The sequence below is a fragment of the Lissotriton helveticus genome, chromosome 5_1 (genome assembly GCF_964261635.1).
Source record: "Lissotriton helveticus chromosome 5_1, aLisHel1.1, whole genome shotgun sequence".
NCBI classification, from domain to species: domain Eukaryota; kingdom Metazoa; phylum Chordata; class Amphibia; order Caudata; family Salamandridae; genus Lissotriton; species Lissotriton helveticus.
This window is the reverse complement of record NC_136065.1, coordinates 105,071,651-105,098,300: the sequence shown is the minus strand read 5'-3', so window position 1 is coordinate 105,098,300 and position 26,650 is coordinate 105,071,651. Positions and strand designations below refer to the sequence as shown.

The following is a 26,650-nucleotide window of genomic DNA, read 5'->3' as shown; positions in this document are numbered from 1 at the left end:
CACATTATTTGGAGCATTCCTAGACACTGTGCAAAACAAAACATTTCCCTCCCAAGACAGGCAGTAGACAACTGGCTCGCAGTCTGTCAACAAAAAAGTCAGTTTCTATCCGAATCTACAAATAGTTCATGGAAATGATTTCTTCCTGCATCCTTCTTGTTCCCAATTGCTGACTACAAATGCATCTACTTCAAGAGCAACTGGACAAGCAATGGCTCCAGGCACAGGGGTCCTTCGAAGACCTCATTCAAATAACAATGAAAACAGCCATGTCTTGTTGGACACACACCTAAAATCTGTCCAGGTCTCTCATATCCAGCACAAATTCCCGACTATATCATAACAACAGTTGTCTCCTGGGGAGATGGGGCGCCGACCTACAGGACTTACAAATAAGTGGCAAATGGAACCCAGATGAAACAGATCCAAATTCATCAGCTGGAGCTCAAGGCTTTAGCCTTAGCACTAAAGTAGTTTCTCCCCAAGATAGCACAATCATCGGTGCTCATATTCACAGACCACCAGCATGCTTAATCTCAGCACACAGTGGGGGGGGGGGACATGCTCTCCAGCACTAGCTCGTCAGGCAAAAGACATCTGGTGCTGGGCTCTTCAACATCAGATATCGCTCATAGCACAACATACGTCAGGAGTTTTTAACGTCCTTGCAGATTCACTAACCAGAACCAGCATCCCTTACCATGAGTGGGAGATAGACCAGCACATTCTGGAAATCTCTTCCCACGGTTAGGCAAGCCGAACTTGGACCGATTTGCTACAAAGAAGAACAAGAAATACCTATTCTTTGTAAGTTGGCATCACGAGGAGGTATCGTGGGGGAATGCGTTTTCGATGAGATGGTCAGGAATCTTGCCAACTTCTCCTAGTCGCTCCAAAGGTGCCAAGACTGTTCTGGATCATAGAGCTCCTGCTTTTCTCGGAACAACCTCATGCCCAGCTCAAATCAATAACAACTTTGTTGAACATGAACCAGGGCCAGGTCCGTCATCCCAACCCGACATCACTACACTTATCGGCCTTGCTCCCGAGTTTCATGACATACCATCAGACTGCAGGGAAATCCTTGCCAAAGCAAAAGCGGACACAATGAACAGGACTTATAAACTTAAATGGAAACACTTCTGTCTTTGGTGTGCGGACTCTAAGGTCCACCCTCTCACATTACTACCGGAGCAGATCCTCCAATATCTACTCCACCTGGCAACATCCGGCTTAACTCATTCTTCCATCTGAGTGCACCTGGTAGCAATTTCTAGGATTAGGCGATCCAGTAATGCACCTTCTTTATGGTTTAGTCAAATTGTAAAACAATTCCTCAAGGGCCTATTCAGGACTTTTCCTTCAGTAAGAAAACCTCCACCATTGTGGTACCTAAATGTGGTACTGGGACAGTTCATGAAAACACCATTTAAGCGCATTCACAAAGCAGAATCGAAATACCTTACTTGAAAAACTGCACTCCTAGTTGCTCTCACATCTGCCAAAAGAGTAAGTGACAATCAGGCCTTTACCATTAAGGAACCTGTCCTTCAGTTCAAATCAGACAGTGTAATAATTCGAACCAATCCTGAGTTTATTCCAAAGGTGAAGTCAGACTTCCACTTGAACTAGACAGTCATTCTAAGAACATTCTTCCTGAATCCACAAATGGTTGCAGACAAATCTCAACAGTCTCTAGACGTCAAACAATGTCTAAAACAGTACTTACATAGGACCTATTAAATCCAGAAAGCGAACCAACTGTTTCTGGCTTATGGAGGTATCAGAAAAGGTCACCCAGTATCCAAGCAGACCATTGCAAGATGGATTGCATCCACCATACAATTTTGTCACTCGCAAGCAGGAAGGAAAGCCGTTGCAGGACAAAGTAAAACCCCCTCCACCATTGCAGTTTTCATCTCTACAGCGATTTTTGCTGGTGTGCCCATTCAGTATATCTGCCATGCAGCAACGTGGTTCAGCAGGCCCATTGCCAGCAGGTCCAGCAGGCACAGGCAGTTTACAAAGCTTTTTTGCCTGGACGTGACTCCACAGACTGATGCGGCTGGTGGACAGGCAATGTTACGACATCTGTTTCAATTAGGTGAGCCTCTCTTACCTTTTTCCCACGGTCCGCTAAATATATGTTTATATGCTATTATTGTTCATTACTTGGTTTATTGCTTACTATTCTGATTCAGGCATGTGAATCTATGACAGATCCAAAACTGGAGAAGAAAATGAGTTACTTACCTCTAATTCTCCAGTATTGGTATCGTTCATAGATTCACATGCAACCCACCCTCCTCTCCTGAGAGGCTTCCCTTAGTATAGTATATACAATGTTGATGGAGAGATTAACAGGCACATGCATCAAAGGATTTTGCGATCGCAAACGGAGCGAATCGCAAAAATCGTCCGTTTGCGATCGCAAAATACTCTTTTGGAATGCATGAAGGGTCAAGGCCCTCGCAATTTAAGAATTCGCAAATATTTGCGAATTCTCATATTGCGATTGCATTTAAGGAATAGCATTTTGCGATTCCTTAAATGCAATGCATGACACTTTAAAAAATTGCGATTTCGCAATTAGGGGAAGCAAATTACCATGAGGTTGAACCTCATGATAATTTGCGAAAACTTTGAAAAATGCACTTTTGTGCATTTTTCAAAGTTATATGTTGTGCACACACATGCCCTTAGGGCATGTGTGTGCACAACATATGTGCACAGATTGATTTCAGGGGTGCAACAGGGTGTCCTTTGGACACCCCTGCACCCTTGAAATCGCATTCTCAATTTGCGATTCGCAAATTGCTAATCGCAAATTGAGAATGTCTTCCCATTCATTCCTATGGGCCTCTAGGCCCATAGGAATGAATTGGGAGGTATTCCTTAATTGCGACTCGCAATTTGCGAGTCGCAATTAAGGAATATTAAGAAATCGCAATTTATTTAGTGATTTCTTGATGCATTGCATTTTGCAATTCCTTAATAGCGATTCCTTATTTTTCGCAATTAAGGAATCGCAAAATGCAATATTGATGCATGTGCCTGATAGTCACCAGTAGGTAGTTGTAGTTAGGACCTATTTTCCATATGGAAAGCATTTTTTGTTTTGCCAATAACTTTGGCGCTGTTAGACGAATCGTCAAAAAATGTGCACAGCTAGTATGACAGTCGGTTCAGCTTATGTTTTGAAAGTTTCAGGGGGATTTGTCAAGTGGAGGGGAGGGGGAGGGTCGATAAAAAGGGGAGGTCCCAAATCATGTTTTTCCCATGCAATTTTCCATAGGGATTTTAGACAGTACTGCAGCCCAAACCGCTCGACAGAATGACCCCAAATTTGGCAGAATGACAGCGTTTGGTCCAGAAAGCAACTTTTTTGTGAATTGATGCACATCAGTTCAGCCTCGGGAACTTCTACCTGACCGGGGCTATACATAAAATCAAACAAAGGGGGGGTGGGGGGTACAGAGGTGGGGGCCATAGTCCCCCCCCACAGCCCCTGGGACTGCCACCTCCCCCAGAGCAATTCATTCAAATTAAGGGGGAGCAGCGCCAAGGACCCCCAACTCCTCTGGACTAACTACTACAATGGAAGGGAGCAGCGCAGCCCCCCTCGGGAGCCATGGGTGGGACTACCACTTCTCATGGCCAGCTCTTGCTACCTCCTGAGGTGCCCACCCTCGGGAGGCAAATGTTTGCTTTTGCTTGGTGGTAGCGGACAGTCATGACATGGTCAGTGACATTACTGATGACTTCTCCAATGACATTATTATAATTAGCAACTTATAACACGCACAGCTACCCCAAAGCGCAAGGCAGATGCAGAACAAATGTCCCAGAACAATGACTAAGAATAGCCACGTCTGATGACATCATCTACAGAACCACTCACACCCCATACAACATCTCATACACACACTCACATACCCATTCACAAACACATACAAATACTCATGCACAAATTCACTCATGCTTAGAGCCACTCTCACACCCCTCACTCACTCGTCCAGGCACTCACACAACCAGTCACTTACCCATATAGATACTCGCACACCCACTCACTCATACATATACTAATACATTTACTCAGTCACCTAAACAGTCACTGAGACAACCACCGTCTCCCATAAATCCTTTCTCACAAACCTTTACAGGTACTCACTCACTCCCACACCTACTCACTCACCCATACATCCACTTACACATCCATTCATGTACCCATACAGCCACTCATCTACCCTCACACTCACCCATACCGCTCCCTCATCCAGTATAGCTAGTCATTCATCCTGATTCACCATTTAAGCTACCTATACACTTGCTTGCTCACCCATACAGCCACTCATTTAATCATACAGCCAATGACACAGCTCACCCATAAAAATAACTCAAACAACCACTCACTCATATATACAGTCTCTCACACATCCACTCAAAAATCCATACACTACTTACACATCCATTCACTCACCCCTACCTACTCACACAGCCACTTCTTCATCCATACAGCTACTCACACATTCACTTATTCACCCATACAGTCTCACACACACACACACAGAGATACAGACACTCACATAATCTGTTTTAAAATGAAATCACTCAGCTGAAATACATAAAGTAAACTTATTTAATGTTGCAAAACCTTAGATTATATGTTTAACAATCAGAAATCTTTAGAAAAAACTCACATGGATGATGTCATCAATAATGTAATTTGAAAATTCATCAGTGATGCCACTGACCATGTCATGAGTGATGTAATATGTGAGGTCATAAGCAGTGCATTGCTGGGACTTACGTTATAGTTAGCTCAGGTAACAAACTGCTAGATTTCACTGGTTTTGTACAAGTGAAATCTGAACTGAACTATAACGTCCCTGTAACCTTTGTTTTTGCCAGTGAATTTCTATTACACTAGTGCTCAAATATCTGAGGGATTCAGCCTCTCCTGGGAATGTTCTAGATGGTGCTTTCGCCTGACTGGCTAAAATTTGTAGCTTGGTCCATTCTGCCTATTCTAGTAATACACATTGCTTTATTATAGTACGGAGGACTCCCACTTCGATTACGGGGAATGATTCAAACATGTGAATCTATGAAAGATCAAATACTCAAGAATAAATGCTTATCACTACCCTTTGATGTGCTTAAATGCTCACCCACACTACCACTAAAGAAAGCAATTGGGGTGTCATGTGTGCCTCTGTAATTCCTTTGGGGTTTGCATGGATTCTTTACACATTGTACGTCTTTCTGGTCCACTATATAAAGAGCCAGATTACTACCGGTGGGAGTGGGAAATTCAACCAGTTTGGTGTGTTGAAGTGGGTGCTGGATGGGTGGAATGGTACTGTTTCAGAGTTGCTTACTACACTGCACACTCCCGTTCTCTACATATACATGCAAGTGTTCCCCAAGTCCAGATGGCCAATATTAGATGCCTAACCTGGAACATCTGTCTGGGGGCTTAATAACCGGCGCAAAAAGCGGCTAGTGCTTCCCTATCCCAACAGACACCACATTGATATTTGCTTCATGTAGGAACTTAACCTGACTGAGGCTGAGTGTCCCCTCATCCAAGCGGGATTGTTGAAAGAGGAGTATTTCTCTTTTACTCTTCCTATGCCAGAGGCGTCGCCATTATTATTTGAAAGTCCCTCCCCTGGCGCACATATCGGGTACTCCATGACAAAGAGGGTAGATTTGTTCTTCTGCATGGTATACTGCGCGGCATCCCACTCACACTTGCCTCTGTTTATGGTTCTAATGTGGACAGTAACTGATATTCAGTTAGTCAACTTTCCCTCAATGTTATGGGAAGCATTTACAGTTGTTACCCAAAGGGCTTTCTTAGCAAAATAGTTGGGAGTGTTGAGGGCACTACAAGTGTGACTGACTGCATTAGAAACAGACATCTGCACTCTCAAGCAAACAATCTTCAGGTAACACAGCGACACTAGCCACGCTCCAAAGAAGCTATCCGCTTATGAAGAGGAAGCAATCGGTGCACCACATTATGTCCACAAACAGCAATGGCCAGATGCTACGTGGAGGGAAGATTAGGTAAAACCCTAGTGAAGGTTCTACAGAAGCCCTGGGGCAATTACTACATCATGGAACTTATAGATGACCACCACAAAGCCCAAACGTGTCATGAGGACATTCTGCAAACTATGGAGGATTTTTACACTGACTTATACCACACATGACCCTCCGATCTAGCACACCCTTTTTGAATCTATAAAATTCCTCAGGCTGGAGAATTTGCATCGCCGATACCTTGACGGTCCCTTTACTGCAGAGGAAATCATTCAGGTGATCTAGAGCATGCATAGACATAAGGTTCCAGGACTGCCAGTTTAATTATGTTCTTTTATGAGGAATATGCTTGATCCTCACCTCCTGTTAGTGCACGCAGGTTGAACTGCCACCATCCCTCCATGAAGCAGTGATTTGCCACTATAATGAAACTGGGTAAACCAACTGATCACGGAAACTCTTACAGACCTTTATCGATGATCAACATTGATAAAAACATTTGGCTAAACTAATTGCTAACCGATTGTTGCCCCAGCTGTTGGTTACAGTCTGGACCGACCAAGCAGGCTTTGTACCAGTTCACTCCACGGCGCACAACTTACAAATCATGTTTGCTTTCTTTTGCGTCGTCACCACTGAGGTTTGAGTAGCTGCCATGGTATAGGGCGCTACCAAGGCATTAGAGTCCTTGGAGTGGCCATATTTATTTCATCTTCTGTACCGGATCAGGATAAGCCTTCAATTCTTGCGTCAGATTAAATTACTCTATACACTTCCTGCATCGCAACTGCAAATTATTGGCGTGGTTACTTCCCCTGTCCAATCTCCAGGGGTAACAGGCAGGGCTTTCCATTATCGCCCATATTGTTTGCGAGTGTAATGGTGACTCTAGCTGTTCAATTACGATAACACCACTCACTTAGAGGGCTGGGCTTCACTGCCCAAGTGATATTAGTCTCCATGTATGAGGATGATGTTACTTTTTATATCCGGGGCCCTAGGGTCAATGTATCTCCCATAATCAATGTGATCATATGATTTGGAGGACACTTGGGGATATCTATAACTGATCCAAATCTATACTGTCTGCATTCACCCCAGTTCCAGCTCCTTTTGAGGTAGACTTTCTTGTCCAGTGGGTGAAAGAGCCAGCTCAATATCTACGAATAGGATTCAGCAGGGATGTTACAGAACTAAGGCAAGGCAATGACCTGGCTTGCGGAGGACATGCCAGTCTGGTGGGGAGAATTTCAATGGGCAAAATGATTTTGCTCCCTAAATTTCTTTACCCATTTATTAATATCACCATTCGTCTTACAGCTCTGTCCCAATTTGGTAACCTTGGCATGGACTGGCAAACAATCATGGGTTGTATGGGAAACATTGACTCTCCCCTTCGAACAGGGCGGGCTCTGCACCTGAACGTGGAACTATACTTCCTCTGCGCTTATGCACACTGTCAATTACTGGGCTCAAATCCGCACCAAATGTGTTTACAAAATGTCTAGCAGCAGTAGTAGCACACCTACGAAGGCAAGGAATTCACGTATATCCCTACCTCAACGACTGGCTCGTAAAGGCAAGTTCGTACAGCCACTGCAAACAACACATACCGCAGGTCGTACAAACACTGACCCTACTGGGTTTCTCAATCCATTGGAAAAAAATCATCAACCGAGCCGGAACAGATCAAGATATTCTTAGGGACGGAGATCGACACCATACAGGCCAAAGTGTTCCCCAGCAGGAAGAGAACATTGGTGATAATGAAGGAAACACGTCTTTACCGCAAGTGGCAAGTTCTGACAGTGAGAACGGTGAGCAAGTTAATGGGAATGACGGCGTCATGCATCCACCTAGTCCAAAATATTCGACTCCACATGAGACCTTTCCAGGAATGGAATCAGCAGCAATGGTCACAGGCAACAGGGAGTTGGGAAGATCTAGAGGTTGTCACACACGCACTGCATCATGAAATAGCGTGGTGGAACAAGGAAAACATATCACAGGGGAAATCATTCACACAACCAACTTTAACAGTAATCATCACAACGGACGCCTCACAGCTGGGGTGGGGCGCACACATGAACAAACTCAAGGTGAAGGGACTATGGTTGCAGCAAGTTGCGGTCAGACACATCAACTACCTAGAACGAAAAACTGTGTTCCTAGCCTTAAAAGCCTTTCAGAAGCAGCTGTACGGAAACAGGGTGTTGATCCAAACAGACAACACAACTACCGTGTTCTACATCAACAAGCAAGGTGGAACACAATCATTAGCACTATCAGGGCTAGCGCAGGAAATATGGACAAGGGCCATTCCACTACGGATAGACCTACTAGCAATACATCTCTCAGGGAAGGACAATGTGGAAGCAGACCAACTCAGCAAGCAGACGTCAGTATCCCACGAATGGGAGATCAACCAGAAGGAAATAGAAAAGATATTCCAGAGGTGGGGAACACCGCAAATAGACCTAATTGCAACACACCAGAATGCAAAATGCCAACACGTAGCATCCAGACAACCGGACCATCGGTCACAAGGGAAAGCGCTATGGATAAGTTGGTCAAAGACATTTGCTCCCCCCCCCGATACCACTGATACGCAGGGTACTCAATAAATGCAGGGTCAGCAACATCACACTTATACTAATAGCACCTCAGTGGGCCAGACAGTCCTGGTTCTCACAAATAGTAGAAATGGCACAAGAACCAGCACACAGGTTCCCAAGAAGAAGGGACCTGTTAACAATGCAGAACGGAAGGGTGCTAAATCCGGAGCCAGAGAGCCTCAGCTTAGCAGCATGGCTCCTGGAGACCTAGAATTTGCACACCTCAAACTACCAGCAAGTACTATGGCAGTACTCCGGGAGGCAAGGAGGCCTACAACAAAAAAGTGTTACATAGCAAAATGGAAAAGGTTCTCCCAATGGTGCATCAAGGAAAAACTACAACAGAAAATCACAAGGGAATCCACAGTACTAAGATACTTAACGCACCTCCTTCAAAGCAAACTAAGCTACACATCCCTAAGGGTGCACTTAGCTGCGGTAGTGGCTTACACAAGAGGGGAAACAGTGAAAAGTTTCTTCACCTCCCAAGTTGTGAAAAGATTTCTGGAAGGAGCTAAAAGAATCGCAGCTCCAAAAAGAACACCAGCACCAGCATGGAACCTCAACGTAGTGCTAACTCAATTGATGAAGGCACCCTTTGAACCTATTCACAAGGCTACACTGCACATGCTCACACTAAAGACAGCCTTCTTAGTAGCTACCACGCCACTACAAAGAGTAAGCGAGTTGCAAGCGCTAACAATCCAAGAGCCCTACTTACAGATACACAATGACCAGATTGTAATGAGAACGGACCTTCACTTCATGCCGAAGGTGATGTCTGTTCCACATTAACCAAACAATCCAAAAACCTACCACAAACACAGAAAGGGCGCTACACACACTAGATGCCAGAAGGGCTGTAATGCACTATATGGAAAGGACAAAAGAGTGCAGAAAGACAAAGCAGTTATTTGTTCTGCTTGCCAGCAGTTTCTTGGAACGACCAGTCACCAAGAGTTACAAGGAGCAGCTGAGGCTCACTCAACAAGGAATAAAGGAGAAACAATTGTGTTTCTAGAGAACAACACACCTATTTAAGAGATTTGCCAAGCTGCAACATGGTCTTCAGTGCATACATTCACTAAGAGCTATAGTGTGGATATTCAAATGAACAAGGAAGCGCAAGTGGGACAGAAGGTCTTACAACACATTTTCAGTAACAAGTGCTCATCTTCCACCCAACCACCACAATAAGGACAAACCGCTACTTAAGTCTATGCACAGCATAGTGAATCCAGAAAGATTCATGCTGCAAAACGTATAGTTTCTTACCGGAGTAGTTTTGCAGCTTGAAGACTTTCTGGATTCACTAGCGATCCCACTCTCCTCCGCCAGAAAGATGAAACAGGAGGAAAGGGGGGTAAAACTGCACACATAACTAAATGGATCAGCAAACGAAGATAACACAAGACAAGAAAAAAGAATCTGAAGACGACTACCAAATGTGGGAGCTTCTGCAGGAAGCGCGTCGATGTCACGAAGGACACCAAATGGTGGTATGTCGACGCCCAACTTGGCCAGCCTGTGCTGTTTGAGAAGCAGATATAACTCCCCCTGACTGAGAAACAGTGGCATTACTGCTGTACGCAATGTCTTGCGGAAGATGTACGATGCTTCAGGTGATCCACTCCAACAGCTACATTTTCCTCCATCTTGCCTGGGCATGCCCTGCAGTTACCATCTTTTGGTCAGCTATCTAGAACGCTATTGCAGTGATTTACAGGATATAAACAACTGCGATCCTTACTAGTGGCTCTCCTAGGCTTCGTGAAAGACATTCCGCCTGCGACTTGACAATTAACGGTTGTGCTGCTCCACCTGGCTAAGTTCAGAGTTGCCATACACTGGGGCAGATGCCCTGCACCACGGCTGCAGTGTTGGCTGCCAGACATAGCCTAGTGACAGGAACAGCTTGAACACTACTGGGAGCTATTACCAGAGCATCTACGACCTAAAGATTTCTGGGCCCCGTTGACAGGTAGAAGGTGGGTCTTAGGAAGCTAAGTCCAGTTCAGCTGAACATGTTGGACCGGATGTTTTGACCTCTCCCCAGTGTGTTCATGTAATGCCCTAGACATGCTGTGCAAGGGTGCATGCCCCCCTGTTCCCACCTGTTGGGCAGGTTCCATACTGTATTGTGACCTGTGGGTCTGACTTTACCTATGCACTCAAATGTCTCGCAACTGCTACCATCTTTCATCCTGTCTTGTTTGTAATGGCTTGTTGTGCACACAGTGTGTAAGCTTGTTGCTCCCCCTTTTTCTTTATATTGTTTCTTAGTTAGGAAATTATTTAAAAAATATAACAGGCACAACTGGCCTTTTATCATAAATATAGCTACTGTAAAAAGCAAACCAATGGCAACTTTGGTAGGTAAACTACTTTAGTATTCTCTTTGCAGAAACTAATGTTTGAAGCACAGGCCATCACATACTGGAAACGTAGGTGATCTACCCGTAACTTTCTGCAGCAATAACAAAATGCAAAGTTTATTTAATGGAAATAACATATCAGACATCTGACCAGACTGGTATATCCTAGTTTTCATCTTTCAGAAAAGAAACAACTCGTAAAAAATAGAAAAGAGGGAGATCAGTACCTGTACAGCTCAAGCTGAGAGTGCTGCTGCTGTAACCGATTCAACTCTTCATTTAAACTGGCGGATAAGCAGCTGGAGACCTGCAGCTCCTCCATTGCCCGGCTGGCTTCTCGCCGCTGCACCTCTAGTTCTTGCTCCGTTTTCATTACTAATTCTTCCTTCTTTATTAGCTAAAACATGATAAACAAGCTTTTACTTGAAACAGTAATGCATGGTTGGGTATTGGAAACAAACTAATATTACCCCAGGGGAGTTAATAATTTCACATTGATGAGTGACTTCCAAAGAATGTTGGTTTAATTATTTATCAAATATTTGCAGTAATTTGTATAATCTTACAACCATTCCATGTAGTGTGTATCAGAAGCATTACCCATATTGTTTAAAACAGCAGTGTCTTCTAATGCAGGTTCGAGTAACTAGATATACTTTTTGGGAACAGTGTATTACCTGCTTTTAGATTTCATTTGACTTAACATCATAACTTCTCTATTGTAAGGTACAGTTTGCTCAAACCATGGAAAAGGGAAACTTACCCAAGAATGTGCAAAGCATATAAGGTGGCACCTTAGAGCATCTCCATTTGATGTTAGGCCAAGAAGCGTTTTTGTAACCCTCCGACGAGAAGCCAGACCTCTTTTCCCCAGTTCAAGGACATCAATTTTAAGCAATCTGCAAGTGTTAGGTTTTCTGACCAGTCAAAACTCGAAATTGGGCTCAGTCGAGGGAGGTGGAGGCGGGAACTGCAATGTCCTTATGCAATATGCGAGCCGTTTACTTTGTAATTTTAATAACACATGCTGGTTGAAATGCCTTGGACTACAGGTTTTACTGTCATGTAAATGTGATTCATGTATTATATGATTGGAAAATGTCAATACAGACAATTAAAATAAAGACCAAATTGCCAAATGGATGTGGTCTGTGATGTATCTATATGAAGCATAGGATTGAGGACCATTACTAAGCATCACAGCCTAGTAAGGGGAACTTCACCATCGACCCCACCACATTGTAAATTACCTTTTAGAATCTAAGGGCTAAGCCGGGCCATGCACGGGATACTGGAACTCATCTATAGGAAGCCATTAAAGTCTATAGACTGTACCTGGCATCAATTCTTGAGACAAAGTTCACACAGCAGTGCCTAATAAAGTTCTGAAACCCCACCGAACATCAACAGGCGAACTTGCTTCCGACACAGACATCTTTCAAGTAGTCAGGCTGAGGATGTTTTTTAAAATGATCAAAAACTGATAGGGAACAAACCACCTGGGTAATGTCCCTTTTGTCAAAACAGAACATTGCCTTTAGACCTATTCTTTGAATGCTTTACCGACTTTTGCAGAAATGTAATATCATTCCATTATACACTTTGTGCAGTTCTATTCCCAGCTTTGGGACAGCAAGTGAAGGATGCAGACATGGACGGAGAAAACCCCACAAGTGTCCCTGACTAGTATTCCATACTTGATTTACCACTGTCTAATGGGGTTTGAGGACATGTAGCGCTCTAATCAGAATATGTTTCCTGCACATCTCAGCAAGTATTTACTTACTATTGGTTGCTGGTGGGGAAACCATGACATTCTTGATCTCAGTCCTAAAAATCTACTTAGTAGTTTCCTGTTTTCTTACAAAATTGTTCACCGTACTGCTATACAAAACAAGACGGGATTAAAAACACAAGGAATGAAATCTATAGTTTTAGGGGGATACCTCATTTGGATATATAAAACCAATTTATACTGTGAATCAAGCTCTTTTGATTGCAACACAAAGCTCTGGGGCATCTACTCATGCCTCCACAATGCGGCAGTTCACGCTGTGATATCAGTTATGATCACGCTGAGAGACTGGCACTTTTGTGGTCCCCTCAGGAACTAGTCTGCTCAATCCAGTACCCTGCAAGAACACCAACTAGACCGCCCAAACTGTCTCCAGTGCAAAACAGGGAATCCAGCTCAATGTAGCCTGCATAATACTCCAGAGCTGCTGCTCTCTTTTGTAGCTTTAAAAGACCGCCATGGTCCAGCAGCCGCAGAATGCAAACCTTAAATTCTAAGCAGTTGATCGAAATGAAATAGCAGTCATTGCCTCACAGCGTTGCTGATGCTCCTGATAAAACAGGTTCCATGATTTCTCAAACTTTAAGCTTAATATATTTTCATATTTTCAATCCTAATCTCTAGCCCTTTATTATTTGTTCCCCAGAATTAAGCTAATATACTTTTGTTTAATGTTTTATTTAATAAACTAGTCCACTGCAATGTTTGCTTCGAGTTATGAGTCTCTGTTGAAGCGCAAAGACCCGGAATACCAGCTGTCAGAGTGCTGCTTTGTAGCGCTATCTACAGCACAAGTGATGTACATAAAAGGACATAAATGCCAAGGTTAAACTAAGGCAGATTTACAGGACAAAAACATTATCATACCATATGTGGTCTACATAATGCACACAACCAAGTTAGGACTCTGGAGATAGATGGCGCAGTATCAATAAGAGTGAAATGCACCAAATAATCAGCAGTTCATGTTGAGGCCAGTTGTCGACTTACTCGAAAAATGACTCACTATTATATGAATAACAAGACACAAGGATAACGAAGTCAGCAGTTGCGATGAGAGAGTCCCAAAAGGAAAATGTGCTGGGACCACTTAGGGAGTTTCCCATTAAGTAAAAACTGGTCCGCACAACTTGAAATACACTAATAAAGCCCAAATCTGGAGGTAAGAATGTTGTGTTTCTACTCACCCCTCGACTAGCTACAATGGCAAAATAGCTAGGACTTTTCCCTAAAACAGGATTCAGAGGGGCTGCCAGATGCTTACTTGCAAATCTGTATGCACCAGAAAACAAAGTGGATGTACCTTTCAAAACACCTCGACACAGGACCAGGACCAAAAAACACAGTCCTAAAGGCAAGAGGTTTTACTGTTTGCTCACATTTTAGGCACATCAATCGCGATACATGCTGCTGTAGATGTTTCCCAGTATTTTTATTCGAAGTTCCCCATTGACTTTGCAGCTTGGTATCATCATTGTTCATCTTTAATACCTTCTCTGCTCCTTTCCCTTTTCTTGAATCTCAGGTGTAAACCCAGCATCCTTAACAAAGAAGGTACAATTGGAAGCTTACTTTCCTATTGATACCTTGTCCTATGTACCGTATCTAATGAAACATGCCTTTACACTGAGTCTACATTCAAGTGCAGTTGAAGTCACACTCCTCCAGGGCATTGCTTTCTCCAGCTTCACATTATGCTCATGACAGCCCCTAGTTTCTTTATCAGGTGGTGGGAAACTGTAATGGCAGTATTGACTGATTCATTCCTGGCTGGGTGAGCTTGACTGGGCTGTGGTGACATTGACTCAATCTCATTCTGGTTTTGTTTCGAATGTATGCAGGCCCCTGTGTTGCAGGCGTATATTTATCTTCCATTGCAGAAGTTGCCAATCTAAAAGTGGCGAAACCGATTAAGCTAACGTTCGCCGGAATTAAGACTCTTAGGAGTGGGGCAAATATGAACAGACTATGCACTGCTGTAAGTGGAAAGCCAATAATACTACTTTGAAGGTGTTCAGGGCCTAAACCTGCACATCTTACAAAGAATTGCGAACAAACTCCCGTATCTCATTTGCCTTTTCCTTTCCAATCAGATCATACAAAGCCAAACAAGCATAAGTTAGGGAGCACAAGATCGAAGGGTCATAAAGAGCCAACATCTACTTCTATACAACAAAGAGTCACGCTTTCTGAAAACACTTCTTACCATGTGTTTAATTTTGGCCAGCTCTTGCTGCTGGAAGCCTTCCAGCTCATCAAAGTCATCCCTCTTAAGGAAAAGATTTACATTCTGGTCCCTCATTTCGCTCACTGTGGCTGACAAGGTCCTATTTTCCTTTAAAACAAAACAAAAAACTATAATTAGAGGCTAAGCTCAACATCGAGCAACTTTCGTGACAGCCAAAAGGCTGGACCACATGATTATGATAATACATTTCTTTTTAATGTGCTATCCTTAAACACTGAATTTTCCACAGAAGGCTGTTGAAAAATGCCATCACCCTTTTACACCCTTGAAATGGAACATAGATAGGCATCCTTAACACACAAGAAAGGTGGCATGCCTGGACAGTCAATCAATTTGTATTTGTAGAGCGCGGCTAATCACCCACAAGGGTATCCAGGCATTAGGTTGCTTTGCTCAGTCGAAAAGCCAGGTCTTGAGTGTCTTCCTGAATTCCGCAAGAGAGGGTGTTGACCGAAGGTGGAGGGAAAGGGCGTTCCAGGACTCGGGGGCAAGATCGGAGAAGGAACGACCTCCAATGGGAGGTGCCTGTGCGAGGGCGAGGCAGGCGAAGCGCATGTCTCTGGAGAGTTGGTGGAAATTCAGGTGGTGTTTTATGTATGCTGGTCCTTGGTCGTGGAGGGCTTTGTAGGTGTGTCAGCATCTTGAATTGGCATCTTTTCTGGACGGGTAGCCAGTGAAGGTTACTGAGGTGGGGTGTTATGTGGGTTTGTTTGGGCAGGTTGAGGATGTCTGGCTGCTGAGTTCTGTATCTTCTGGAGTCTCTCCATAAGTTGGGTGGTGGGTCCTGCTTACAGTGCTTTGCCGTAGTCTAGTCAGCTGGTGTCTAGGGCTTGAGGGATGATGGGGATCTATATGAAGATCCTTTGGAACATGAGGATAGTGTGGAAGCAGGCAGAGGAGACTACATGAGCTGTAGTTTCATGGTGAGTTTTCTGTCAAGAATGATGCCAAGGTTGCGGGCGTGGTCTTTTGGTGTGAGAGCAGGTCTGTGTTCGGCAGGCCACCAGGTGTCATTCCATGCAGAGGCTTAGTTCTCAAAGATGATCACTTTGGTCTTGACGGTGTTGAGCTACAGACAGCTGGTCTTCATCCAGCCCCCGATGTTTGTCATGCAGTTGTGGAAGTTGGTCCTTGTGGTGGAGGGGTCTGCTGAGAGAAAGGATGAGCTGGGTGTCGTCGGCGTAGGATATGATGTTGAGGTTGTGGGTTCTGACGATGTCGTCAGGTGTGTCAAGTACGTGTTGAAGAGGGTGGGTCTGAGGGATGAACTTTGAGGGATGCCGGAGATGGTGCTTTTTGGTTCCAAGGCGAAGGGTGGCTGACAGAGTCTCTGGGTTCGCCCTGTGAAGAATGATGCGATCCATCTGAGGGTGTCACCCTGGATCCCATTGTGGTGAAGTCTCTTGATGAGTGTGTGGTGGAATATGTGTCTAATGCTGCTGAGAGGTTTCTTGAGAGGACTTCTGCGTGTTTCCATACATCAGAGAAAGTGGCTGTAGTGATGGATGCGTTGAGAATGGTGGTGATTTGGCAGCTGATTACCTTGTTTCTTAGGAAGCAGTGAGGGTGATTGGAGTTCAGGATGGCTTAGGAGTTCTGGGTGGTGAGCTGTTCCCATTCGGTGATCAGATGGCGGGGGTGGCATCTGTTGGTGTGCAGAGGCTATTGAGGTCAGTGGGTTGGGGTTCAAAGTTCCTGTAGATGGTGGTCATTTTGTTGTGGAAATAGTTTGCTAGTGTGTCTCAGAGTTTCTGTGAAGGGGAGATCAGTGGCTGCCGGGCAAGAGAACTCTCTGATGATGCTGTAGGGTTCCTTGGTGTGGTTAGTTCTTGCTTCGATGTGGTTTGATAGGGCATCTTTTTTCATGTCTTTGAGGCGTTGCTGGTATTTGCTGAGGGACGACTTGGGGGTCCCTGCTGGTGCGCCATCTTCTCTCAAGTCGTTTGCAGCGGTGTTTCACTGTCCCGAGTACTGGTGTGTACCAGCTGGGTTGTTTAGTGGGTCTGCAGGTCTTGGCTGGCTTGATGGGGGAGACTATGTCAGTGCAGTTGGTGATCCAGGTGGTGAAATTCTGGACGACCTATTCCAGGTTGATGCGGGGTCAGGCGGGGTGGTGTTGAGGGCGTTCATCCATTGGGTCTGTATCACTTTGTTTCAGTTGCGGAGGCAGGACCTGGGAGGCCTGGTGGCAGTGCCTGGGGATCCTGCGATGGTGAAGTGGACAATGGCGTTGTCGGTCCAGGTGGGTTCTGTGACATGACTGTACTTGACTCTGCAGCTGGCTTTGTAAATCGAGTCAAGGGTGTATCTTGTGCTGTGTGTGGTCAGTGGGCAGCTGGGTGAGGCTGATGTTGCGCATGTGTTCTAGAAGGTTGGCTGAGTTGGTGTCTGTGGGGTCGTCATGGAGGAAGTTCAGGTCACAGAGGAAGATGTAGTGCTTGGAGTTGATAGCTAGTAGGGTGATGAAGTTGGTGATGGCATCGCAGAAGCCGGTGTGAGGTGCGGTGGGGTCTGTGAGTAAGCGTGCCTTTGATGGTCATTCTGCCGTCGGTGTGGAGTTGGAAGTTGAGGTGTTCCATGATCGGTGTGCCATCGTCTTCGGTGGTGGTGCAGCTGATTGTTTCTTTGTGGATGATGTAGATGCCTCGTCCGTGTTTTTTCGGTAGTCCCGGTGCAACATCTTGTAGACGTTGGTCACTGTGGTGGCGATGTCAGGGCTGGAGGAAAGGTTGGGCTAAGTCTTTGATGAAGATTGTGTAGCGTGTTTGCAGAGGGATCAGGTGTCTAGTGGCCCCAGGGCGGTTGAGGACAGCGTAGTGGGTGTGGCGCTGGTTTCTGTGAAGGCTGGAGGTCATGAGTTGCAGGTGAAATGACAGTGGTGGCAGGTGAATGGCCTACCATTGATCGAGGAGATGCGAGGCAGAGTTGACGCGGGATCCAGGGCTCGGACTTCTGCAGCAACTATCGGTGGGTGACAAGTAGGCCGGGGTTCCTGGTGCTGGGCGTGGTCCATGCACGTAGGGCTTTCCTTTGACATGCCCGCTGTGCACGGCCGTGGTGTTGCTTCCATTAAGTAGGTCCTGTGAGGGGGCAGGGCGCCGGCCGTCGGGAAGAGGGAGGGTGAGTGGGTGAGAAAGAGCGGGAGGGAAAGGAGCAAGAGGCTCCTAAATAGAGCCATTGATTGAAAACCAGAAAAGCAGAAAGTGCGCGCAAAACTGCAAAATAAGCTTGCGGGCAAAATAAAACTTAAAAGGCTAACGGGCTACACAGGTAGTACAATAGTTTAAAGGTTAACAGGCAGCACACTAATCATCAATACCGAACCGGCAGGACGAGGCAGCACCAGGCAAAACAGTGCATAAAGGCAGAGTCCGGGAGACCTGCTAAGGGCGGAGCTGATCGGGGATCTGCTTGGGCAGGCATTTCTGACACAGGAAAGAGAGATTTACACCACCCCCTTCGCTTTAGTGGAATTTGGTAGAATCCTGCTAATTTTAGGGTCTGCCAACGATACTGCTACTGAATGTAACCTGATCGTCATTCACAAAGAACTGCGCAGAATTAATTTTTGGATGAATCCGAAATTGCAAACTGAATACTTAGAGCTTGCTTTTAACCTTTTACGTTGGCTCTCAAGTTTGAATAACTATCATTTACTTCCCACAAAGACTTTACAGTTGATCAATGTAAAATTAAAAAACTGCTTCCAATACACCTTTAGAACTTCTTGAAATACTTGCTGTGGGATTACTTCCAGGCTAGTGGTCTCCAGAGGTGCTGAAAAGAGAGGATTGGTGGTAAAGGGCCAGCACCATAACATTCAGCAGTCTAGGGTCTTGTTCCTAATGGCAAGTGTTGGACCAGTCTGTGTAGCACATTTCCTTCTAGAGGCACCAGGACAGAATGCAACATTTGTTGGCCCCTCAGATCCAATATTTCTTAGGCTTCTTTTAAGGAGGCAGTTTTCAGATTATATGTATACATAAGCTCTCTGCTGCTTTAAAACTGTGTCCAAAACGAGGATGGCCTGACTAAGAACTTGGGTGAAATAAAGACACAAAGTGGGCTAACAGGGAATTGTTCAGAATTACCTTTTTTTTTGCAGAGTTTTATATAGAGCGAACTTGACCCGCAACCGACTCAGGTATCAGAGCGCTTTACATGAGCACCAGTTACGTTACGAGGACACATTCCTTTTTGTTAGGCTCGGGGAGATTAAATGATTTGCCCATAATTACAGGATGTTCAGCGTCGTTACAAAGACTCAAACCCAGTTCACCAGGTCCGAGGTCGAACGCCCAAGCCATTAGGCCAACTCCCTTTGGTTCTATTTAACATTTGTGTTAGACCTTTAGCAATGAGGTCTGTAGTACTTTGGCTATCTGCAATACATAATTGCTGGACCATGTCACAGTCAAGGCAAATACCTCTGGGCAGATCAAATGAATACCTTTAATGCTTGAATGCCTTAAGACAGTTCACTATTACCATGGAATCACTAAAGACATTGTGCTACTGTAACATACATTCTATATTACCCAAACCTTTGAACAGTTAACTATGCTCAGCGTAGGGGGTCCTGGTCCTGCCCCTTTGACAATGGGAGTAAGCACAACCTCTGGATTTTTTTCTGCACGTTTCAGTGGAAAGGGGCTGAACAACCTTGCCACCCCCCGATGCACTGTGCCCATGTAAGAAATCTGCAGCCTAGACTATGCATCTTTACTCCACTGTTTTGGTGGCAGAGATTACCGTGGCTTTATACGGTTGCATAAAATAAATAAAAAAGACACCAATAGAAGGCACTTTGAATTATCAAAAGTATCTCAATAAACAACCAAGGCAACTTTACGGCTTCTCGATCGGTATAAAAAGGAAACTATGGCCTTGTAATCTAGCATCAAGACTGCAACTCAAGAAACCTCCTGATTTTTGGGTGGTCTGCAAGCTGTCAGTGTCAACATTACTAGCGTTAAACCTTTCCTTAATACTAAGGCAACTAACTAATTAACAATCTTTACCTGAGGGAATAGACAAACATTTTAACTGACTTAAGACAGTGCCCACCACAGATCTGACTGATGTTATTAACCATCACTACTGCTTTGCCCCAAGTAAAAGCTACCCCTGCAACCTCACTCAAGGTAACAACCACCATTACAGCTTTAAAGGAGGTAATACAATTGCAACTCTGCTTGAAAGTGTCTACTAAACAATTTGCCTATCAAAGCACAAGGGAATGACAGTGCATCCCTCTCTTGCGGCTGCAATACCTGCGACATGTCAAACTGTGTGTGAGTATCTTCAACAGCTGTGGATAATTCAGAGGGCTATAAATGGCATGATTCAACATGTCTAATGTTCAATAGGTAAACAATCGTGCCATTCATTGGGGCAAACTTAACCTCTGTCTGCCATTTCACACAGCATCTGTGAATATGAAGTATTTGCTTGTATTCATAAAAATGAAAATACATTTAATCTGCTAACTTACACTATACGTTATCTTGTACACCATCATGGTGGTCAAAACAGCAATCGACTGAACTTCCAGAGGGCAGCACAATACATGCCCAACGTCCGATCCTTCAGAGTATGAACAGTTTTTGTCAGATGCCAACAAACCCAAGATTCTGGACAAGTACGCCTGACAAACCAGCATTGGCAAAGCCAATAGGTCTTGCCCATGCAGTAGCTGCTGTTCCGCATGGTTAAAGCTGAGTGGCGCACAGTCGAGTTGAGTGGCGTGGAGAGGACTGAAGTGGAGTGTCATGGAGCAGCGTACAGTGTTGTGGAGGACTTGTCTCTCGTAGAGTGGAAGGGAGTAAAGGCGAGTGGCCTAGAGTGGAGCATAGCGTCAGAGTTGAGTAGAGTGTTGTGTAGTGGAGTGGCACAGAGTGTCGTGGAGTAATGTAGAGTGGAGTGGCGTAGATAGTGTTGCGTAGAGTAGAGTGTTGCAACGTAGCGTGGCATACAATAGAGTAGATTATCAGACTGAAATGACATTGAGTGGAGTAGTGTGTCATAGAATAAAGTGGAGTAAAGTGGTATGGAGTGGCACAGAGTGAGATGCGTAGAGAGGAGTGGTGTCGTAGAATGGCACAAAGTGGAGTAGAGTACTGTAGAGTGGAGTGGTATAGCGTACCAGTGGAGCAGAGTTTAATGGAGTCGAGTATCATGGAGTGGAGTGGCCAGGATTGAAGGGACGTAAGTACAGACTAGATTGGAGTAGAGTGCTGTGACAGAGTGCATTGGTCTTGAGTAAAGTGGTGTAGACTGCATTGGCATAGAGTGCAGTGAGAGTAGTGTAGAGTGCAGTAGCATATAGTGAAGTGGTGCAAAGTAGATTGCAGTGGCATTGAGTGCAATTGCATAGAGTGGTGTGGTGCAGAGTGGATTAGAGTGGCGCAAAGTAAAGTGGCATATACTGCAGTGGTGTAGAGTTGAGTGGTGCAGAGGCGAGTGGTGCAAAGAGCAGTGAGAGTACACAGTGTTGTAAAGTAGAATAGAGTCGCGTAGAGAGCAGTGGCGTAGAGTGACGTAGAATGCAGTGGCCCAGAGTAGAGTGTAGTGGCGTAAAGTGCAGTTGTGCAAAGTAGTTGGCATAGGTGCAGTGGCATAGGGTACACTGGTTTTGAGTGAAGTGGTATAGAGTGCATTGGCACTGAGTGCAGTGGTATAGAGACCAGTGGCACAGAGTACATTACATTGGTGGAGTGTGCAGGGTAAAGTATAGTGAGTGGTGCGGGTAGAGTGCAGTGGCATAAAGTAGAGTGTTACAGAGTAGAATGATGGGCATTGACTACAATGACATAGTGGAGTAGATTGGCGTAGCGTACAGTGGCGCAGAGTACAGTGGTTCAGAGTACAGTGAAGTGGTATAGAGAGGACAGGTGCAGGGTAGAGTGGTGAGGTATAGAATAGTGGTGACTGTAGTGTTTCAGAGTAGTGTGGGTAGTGCAGAGTGAAGTGTCACAGAGCAGTGGTGCACAGTAGAAAAGAATGGCGTAGAGTGCAGTAGATTGGCGCATAGTAGAGTGGCAGAGAGTGCTGTGGCAGAGAGGGCAGTGCTCTACAGTAGAGTATCGTAGAGTGCAATGGTGTAGAGTGCAGTGTAGCAAAGTAGAGTATATTGGAGTGCAGCGAAGTGGTGTAGAGTAAATTGGTATAGAGTGCAGAGGTGTAGAGTGTATTCAGTGAGTAAAGAGGTGTAGAGAGCATTGGTGTATAGTGTAGAGGCATACCATGCAGCAGTATAAAACAGAGGGGAGTGGATTGGTGCAGAGAGCAATATAGTGTAATGGACTGCTTTGGCAGAGTAGTTTGATTCAGAGTAAAGTGAAGTGGCGTAGAGTGCAGTGGTGAAGAGTAGATTAGAATGGCTTAGAGTGGATTGTCGTAGAATACAGTGGCACAGAGTGGATCCATGCAGAGTAGAGTAGCGTAGAGTTCAGTGGCAAGAGAGCAGTGTTATAGAGTACAGTGACGTAGAGTGTAGTGATGCAGAGTAAAGTGTTGTAGAGTGCATTGGCGTAGAGCGCTGAAGTGGAGTACAGTGGTGAAGCAGGATAGAGAGCAGTAGAGTAGCATTAAGTGCAGTAGCGTAGAGTGCAGTGGTGTAGAGTGCAGTCATGCAGAGTAGAGTGTCGTAGAGTGCAGTGTGAAAGCGTGGCGAAGAGTAGAGTGGGGAAGAGTAGGGTGGTGCATAGAAGGGTGGTGCAGAGGAGGGTGGTGCAGAGAGCAGTGAGGTAGAGTACAGTGGAGCAGAGTAGAATAGAGTGGCATAGAGTGCAGTGACAGAGCGCAATGGTGTAGAGTGCAGTGGCAGAGTAGAATGTTGTAGCATATAATGGCATCGGTACAGTGGCATAGGGTGCATTGTTTCTGAGTAAAGTGGTGTTCAGTGAATTGGCGCAGAGTGCAGTGATTTAGAGTAGAGTGGCGTAGGGTAGAGTGCAGTGGTGAGTGGTGCAACAGAGCGCAGTGGCATAGAGTGGAGTGGCACAGAGTGGCATAGAGTGCAGTGGTGCAGAGTGCAGTGGCGTAGAGTAGACTGTTTCAGAGTAGTGGAATGGTGCAGGGTAGAGTGCAGTGACAGTAGCGGTGTACAGTGGCATCAAGTAGAGTGGTGCAACCTAGATTACAGTGGAGTGGCGCAAAGTGCAGTGGTATAGTGTGCAGCGGCATAGAGTAGATGAAGTAGAGTGAAGTGGTGTAGAGTGGAGTGGTGCAGAGTGCAGTGTTGTAGAGTGGCGTGGAGTGTGTAGAGTGAAGTTGTGAAGAGTGCAGTTCTGAAGAGTAGAGTGGGGTAGAGTGCACTGGCATACAGTAGAGTAGTGCAGAATAGAGAGGCGTGAAGTGGGATAGAGTGCAGTGTCAGAATGCAGGATATTACAGTGGCGTAGAGGGCCATGTCGGAAAGCAGAAGATTAGTGTGGTGTAGAGTGCAGTAGCATAGAGTGCAGAAGAATGGTGTAGAGTGGTGAAGAACAGAGTGCAGTTCTGTAGAGTTGAGTGGCACAGAGTAAAGTAGAGTGGCACAGAGTAAAGTAGAGTGGCACGGAGTAGAGTGGCAGAAAGCTCAGTGGCACAGAGTGCAGTGGCCGAGAGTACAATTCTGTAGAGTAACATGTCGTACAGTGCAGTAGTATAGAGTAGATAGAGCACATTTGTGTAGAGTACAATGGGGATGAGCGATGTAGAGTGCAACAGTGGAGAGTAGACTAGCAGAGTGCAGTGGCGTAGCATGTATTGGTTTTGATTAAAGTGGTGTAGACTGCAGTGGTGTGGTGTGAAGTGAGGCAGAGTGCAATAGAGTGACGTTGACTGCATTGGCAGAGTAGACTGTTTCAGAGTAGAGTGAAGTAGTGCAGGGTGCAGTGGTATACAGTAGTGTGCAGCAGTGCAGAGTAGATTAACTTGGCTTACAGTGCAGTGGGATTGAGTGGCATACAGAGTGCAGTGTTGCAAAGTATACCGTCGTAGAGTGCAGTTGTGTATAGTAGAGTTGCCTGGAGTGCATTGGCATAGAGTGCAGTGTCGGTGAGTAGAGTGGCGCAGAGTGAAGTGGCACCGAGTAGAGTGGCATAGAGTGCAGTTGTCCAGAGTAGAGTGGCATAGAGAGAAGTGGCATATAGTACAGTGATACAGAGTAGAATAGAGTGGCGTAGAGAGCAGTGACGCAGAGTAGAATAAAATGGCACAGAGTAGAATAGAGTGGCGTAGAGTACAGTGGTGCAGAGCAGAACAGAGTGGCACAGAGTATAATAGAGTGGGTAAGAGTATAGTGGCATAGAGTGATTTGGTACAGTGTAGATTGGCGTGGAGTGCATTGGCTTTGAGTAAAGTGGTGTAGAGTACATTGGCGTAGAGTGCAGTGGCATAGAATAAAGTGGTGAAGAGTGGTGTAGAGTGCAGTGGTGCATAGTAGAACAGTGTGGGATAGAGTACATTGGCATAGCGTGGAGTGGTGTAGAGTAGAGAAGCGTAGAGTGCAGTGGTGCAGAGTAGAGTACACTGCGGTACAGTGGAGTATACATAGTGTGGTAGCATACTGCCATTACAGGCAAAACATCTTCAGGTGAAATGATCATTACATTTGCACTCACAGTTTAACTGATAAAAGTATACATAGCACAAACGTTAATGTGTGGAATTGTTATCACCCAATGTATTGATTGGATAGTCAGTACAGTTCAGTTACAGACATTTAAATGTTGTTTTGTGCTAGAAAAAATTAACATATGTACAGCCTTCTTCATGCAGACTCCCCCACTAGCCAGCATATTTGTCATATAAATCCTCTAACTTTGAGGTCAAGAGAAAGAAAAATAAACACTAAGCTTTCTGGAATACAAAGCCTGACATCTGTCCTCCGTCTTGGAATGCAAAGCAAATGTGACAGGATGAGAACAAGACTTAAAGTCCTATTTACAGAAAGCAACTTTGTGGAAAAATACAGTACACAAGGTTTGAGCAACAGTAGGAGACCACCTCAAGATAGACATCCTAAAGGAAATAGAGCCAGCAAATAGAAAGCCAGAAAATGTGAGTTATAAACCACAAAGCCAATGGTAAGCAACGGGCAGAATGCATTCCTAGGACAACTTTCTGAAAGTCCCAAGATGTCTTTAGCAAACCCGACAGCTGCGCGTTCTAGTAGGGTAAGACCTAAAAAGGTACTGAGACATGAAGTCTCTTCTGCAACCTGCAGTAAAGATGCACAGCATCTACAGTTCACACTCATATTCACTAATCACACTTTCTTCTTTAACATTTTACAAGTATATCCAAGGTGCAGAGTGCAAAAGAAAAAACCTTCTGGGACTTGTGTTTGCAGTACTCCCCCACATTACATTTCTAAACCAAACTCTGCAGTGGAACCTACATTTTCACTTTTATGAACTTCACAGGAAAGGTAAAGAAGAATGCACATTGCTACTCACCTGTTCCAGTTCGGCCAGCTTTTCTTGCCATTCCTGCCAAGATAAGAGCAATTAAATGAACATTCCAAATGTTTGATTTAATAGGAGACAGTGATCATCAAGAAGAAAAACCTGTATTATCAGTTTGAACTTCTGTTTGCAGGATTTCAATTTACAACGGTAAGTGAAAGTGCGAGGAACATTAATAATGCACTGAATCCTTAGTGCATCATACTGAACCACCGCAACACAGCCCATCAATGCTTTTCAAATATTTTCATCCCTCCCAATCATAACTTTAAAAAAAACAAAAAGAATATTTATTTAGTTGTCTCATAACTAGTGAGCAAACAGATTTAGATTAGACTCTACGTGGTAAATAGTAATCAGTTTAAAATGTTATTCTTGAAGAGCACAACATGCCTGTAAAACGAATGGTCATAGTCAGAAAGGAGACATATACAGCAAAAACTAAAAATTAGGTGCATGAAGTCCACTGCTGAGGAAATACTAAAAGTGTGAAACGTGGGCATTTTCTTTTTCTTTCTTAATGGTATTGTAGACTTTTTTGGCCTTAGTCGCAAAGGTAAAATCATTCGAAAACCTAGGTTTACAATCAACTTTCCCTTTCTATGGCTGGCAGAAAATTATAAAAGGTTACGTGGCAGCTATACATTTATTTACTACTACAGTTTACTCCACCACAGGAGTAGAGCAATCCACAGTAGTAGATCCTTCTCATAGTTTTTTAAGTAGGTGTTCCAAAGGCATGGTTTTCCTTCGACGTTTGGAAATGACCATAAATGTACATTAGTGGGCATTCCCAAACTCTGTTCTGACTCCTTTCCATACTGGAAATGCTCAGGGATTGTATCCAGGCAAGGGCTGGGGTACATTTTCTTCCAGGTTTGAAGGGGAAACGATCACCACAGATTTGGTGTGCACCTACAGAAAGTACTTTCTACATGGGGACAAATGTTTATATTGCAGAGAAAAAATGCATTTACTCAGAAGACTCCTTTCACCCAGTGGTAAGTATTCTGCTAAAGAGAAATTTGCTGGGGGGGAAATGGAGCCTTCACTAAAAACCAGACAACATTCCCAAAATATACCTGGAAAGCTGCACTTGGCAAAAGCTTTCA

General features: G+C 44.7%; 1 protein-coding gene across 5 annotated transcripts in view; it reads right to left on the bottom strand.

The window, feature by feature from the left end:
* GOLGA1 (golgin A1) overlaps positions 1-26,650 on the bottom strand; it is a 413,603-nt gene that overhangs the window by 285,997 nt on the left and 100,956 nt on the right. For 4 of the 5 annotated variants that reach the window (XM_078641823.1, XM_078641825.1, XM_078641824.1 and 1 more), the window contains 3 exons: positions 25,530-25,562; positions 15,043-15,171; positions 11,269-11,438 (listed from right to left, as the gene is read on the bottom strand). In XM_078641823.1, coding sequence (XP_078497949.1) covers positions 11,269-11,438; positions 15,043-15,171; positions 25,530-25,562 — 332 coding nt within the window. The remainder of the gene's footprint in view (positions 1-11,268; positions 11,439-15,042; positions 15,172-25,529; positions 25,563-26,650) is intronic. The other variant, XM_078641827.1, reaches the window with a different exon arrangement.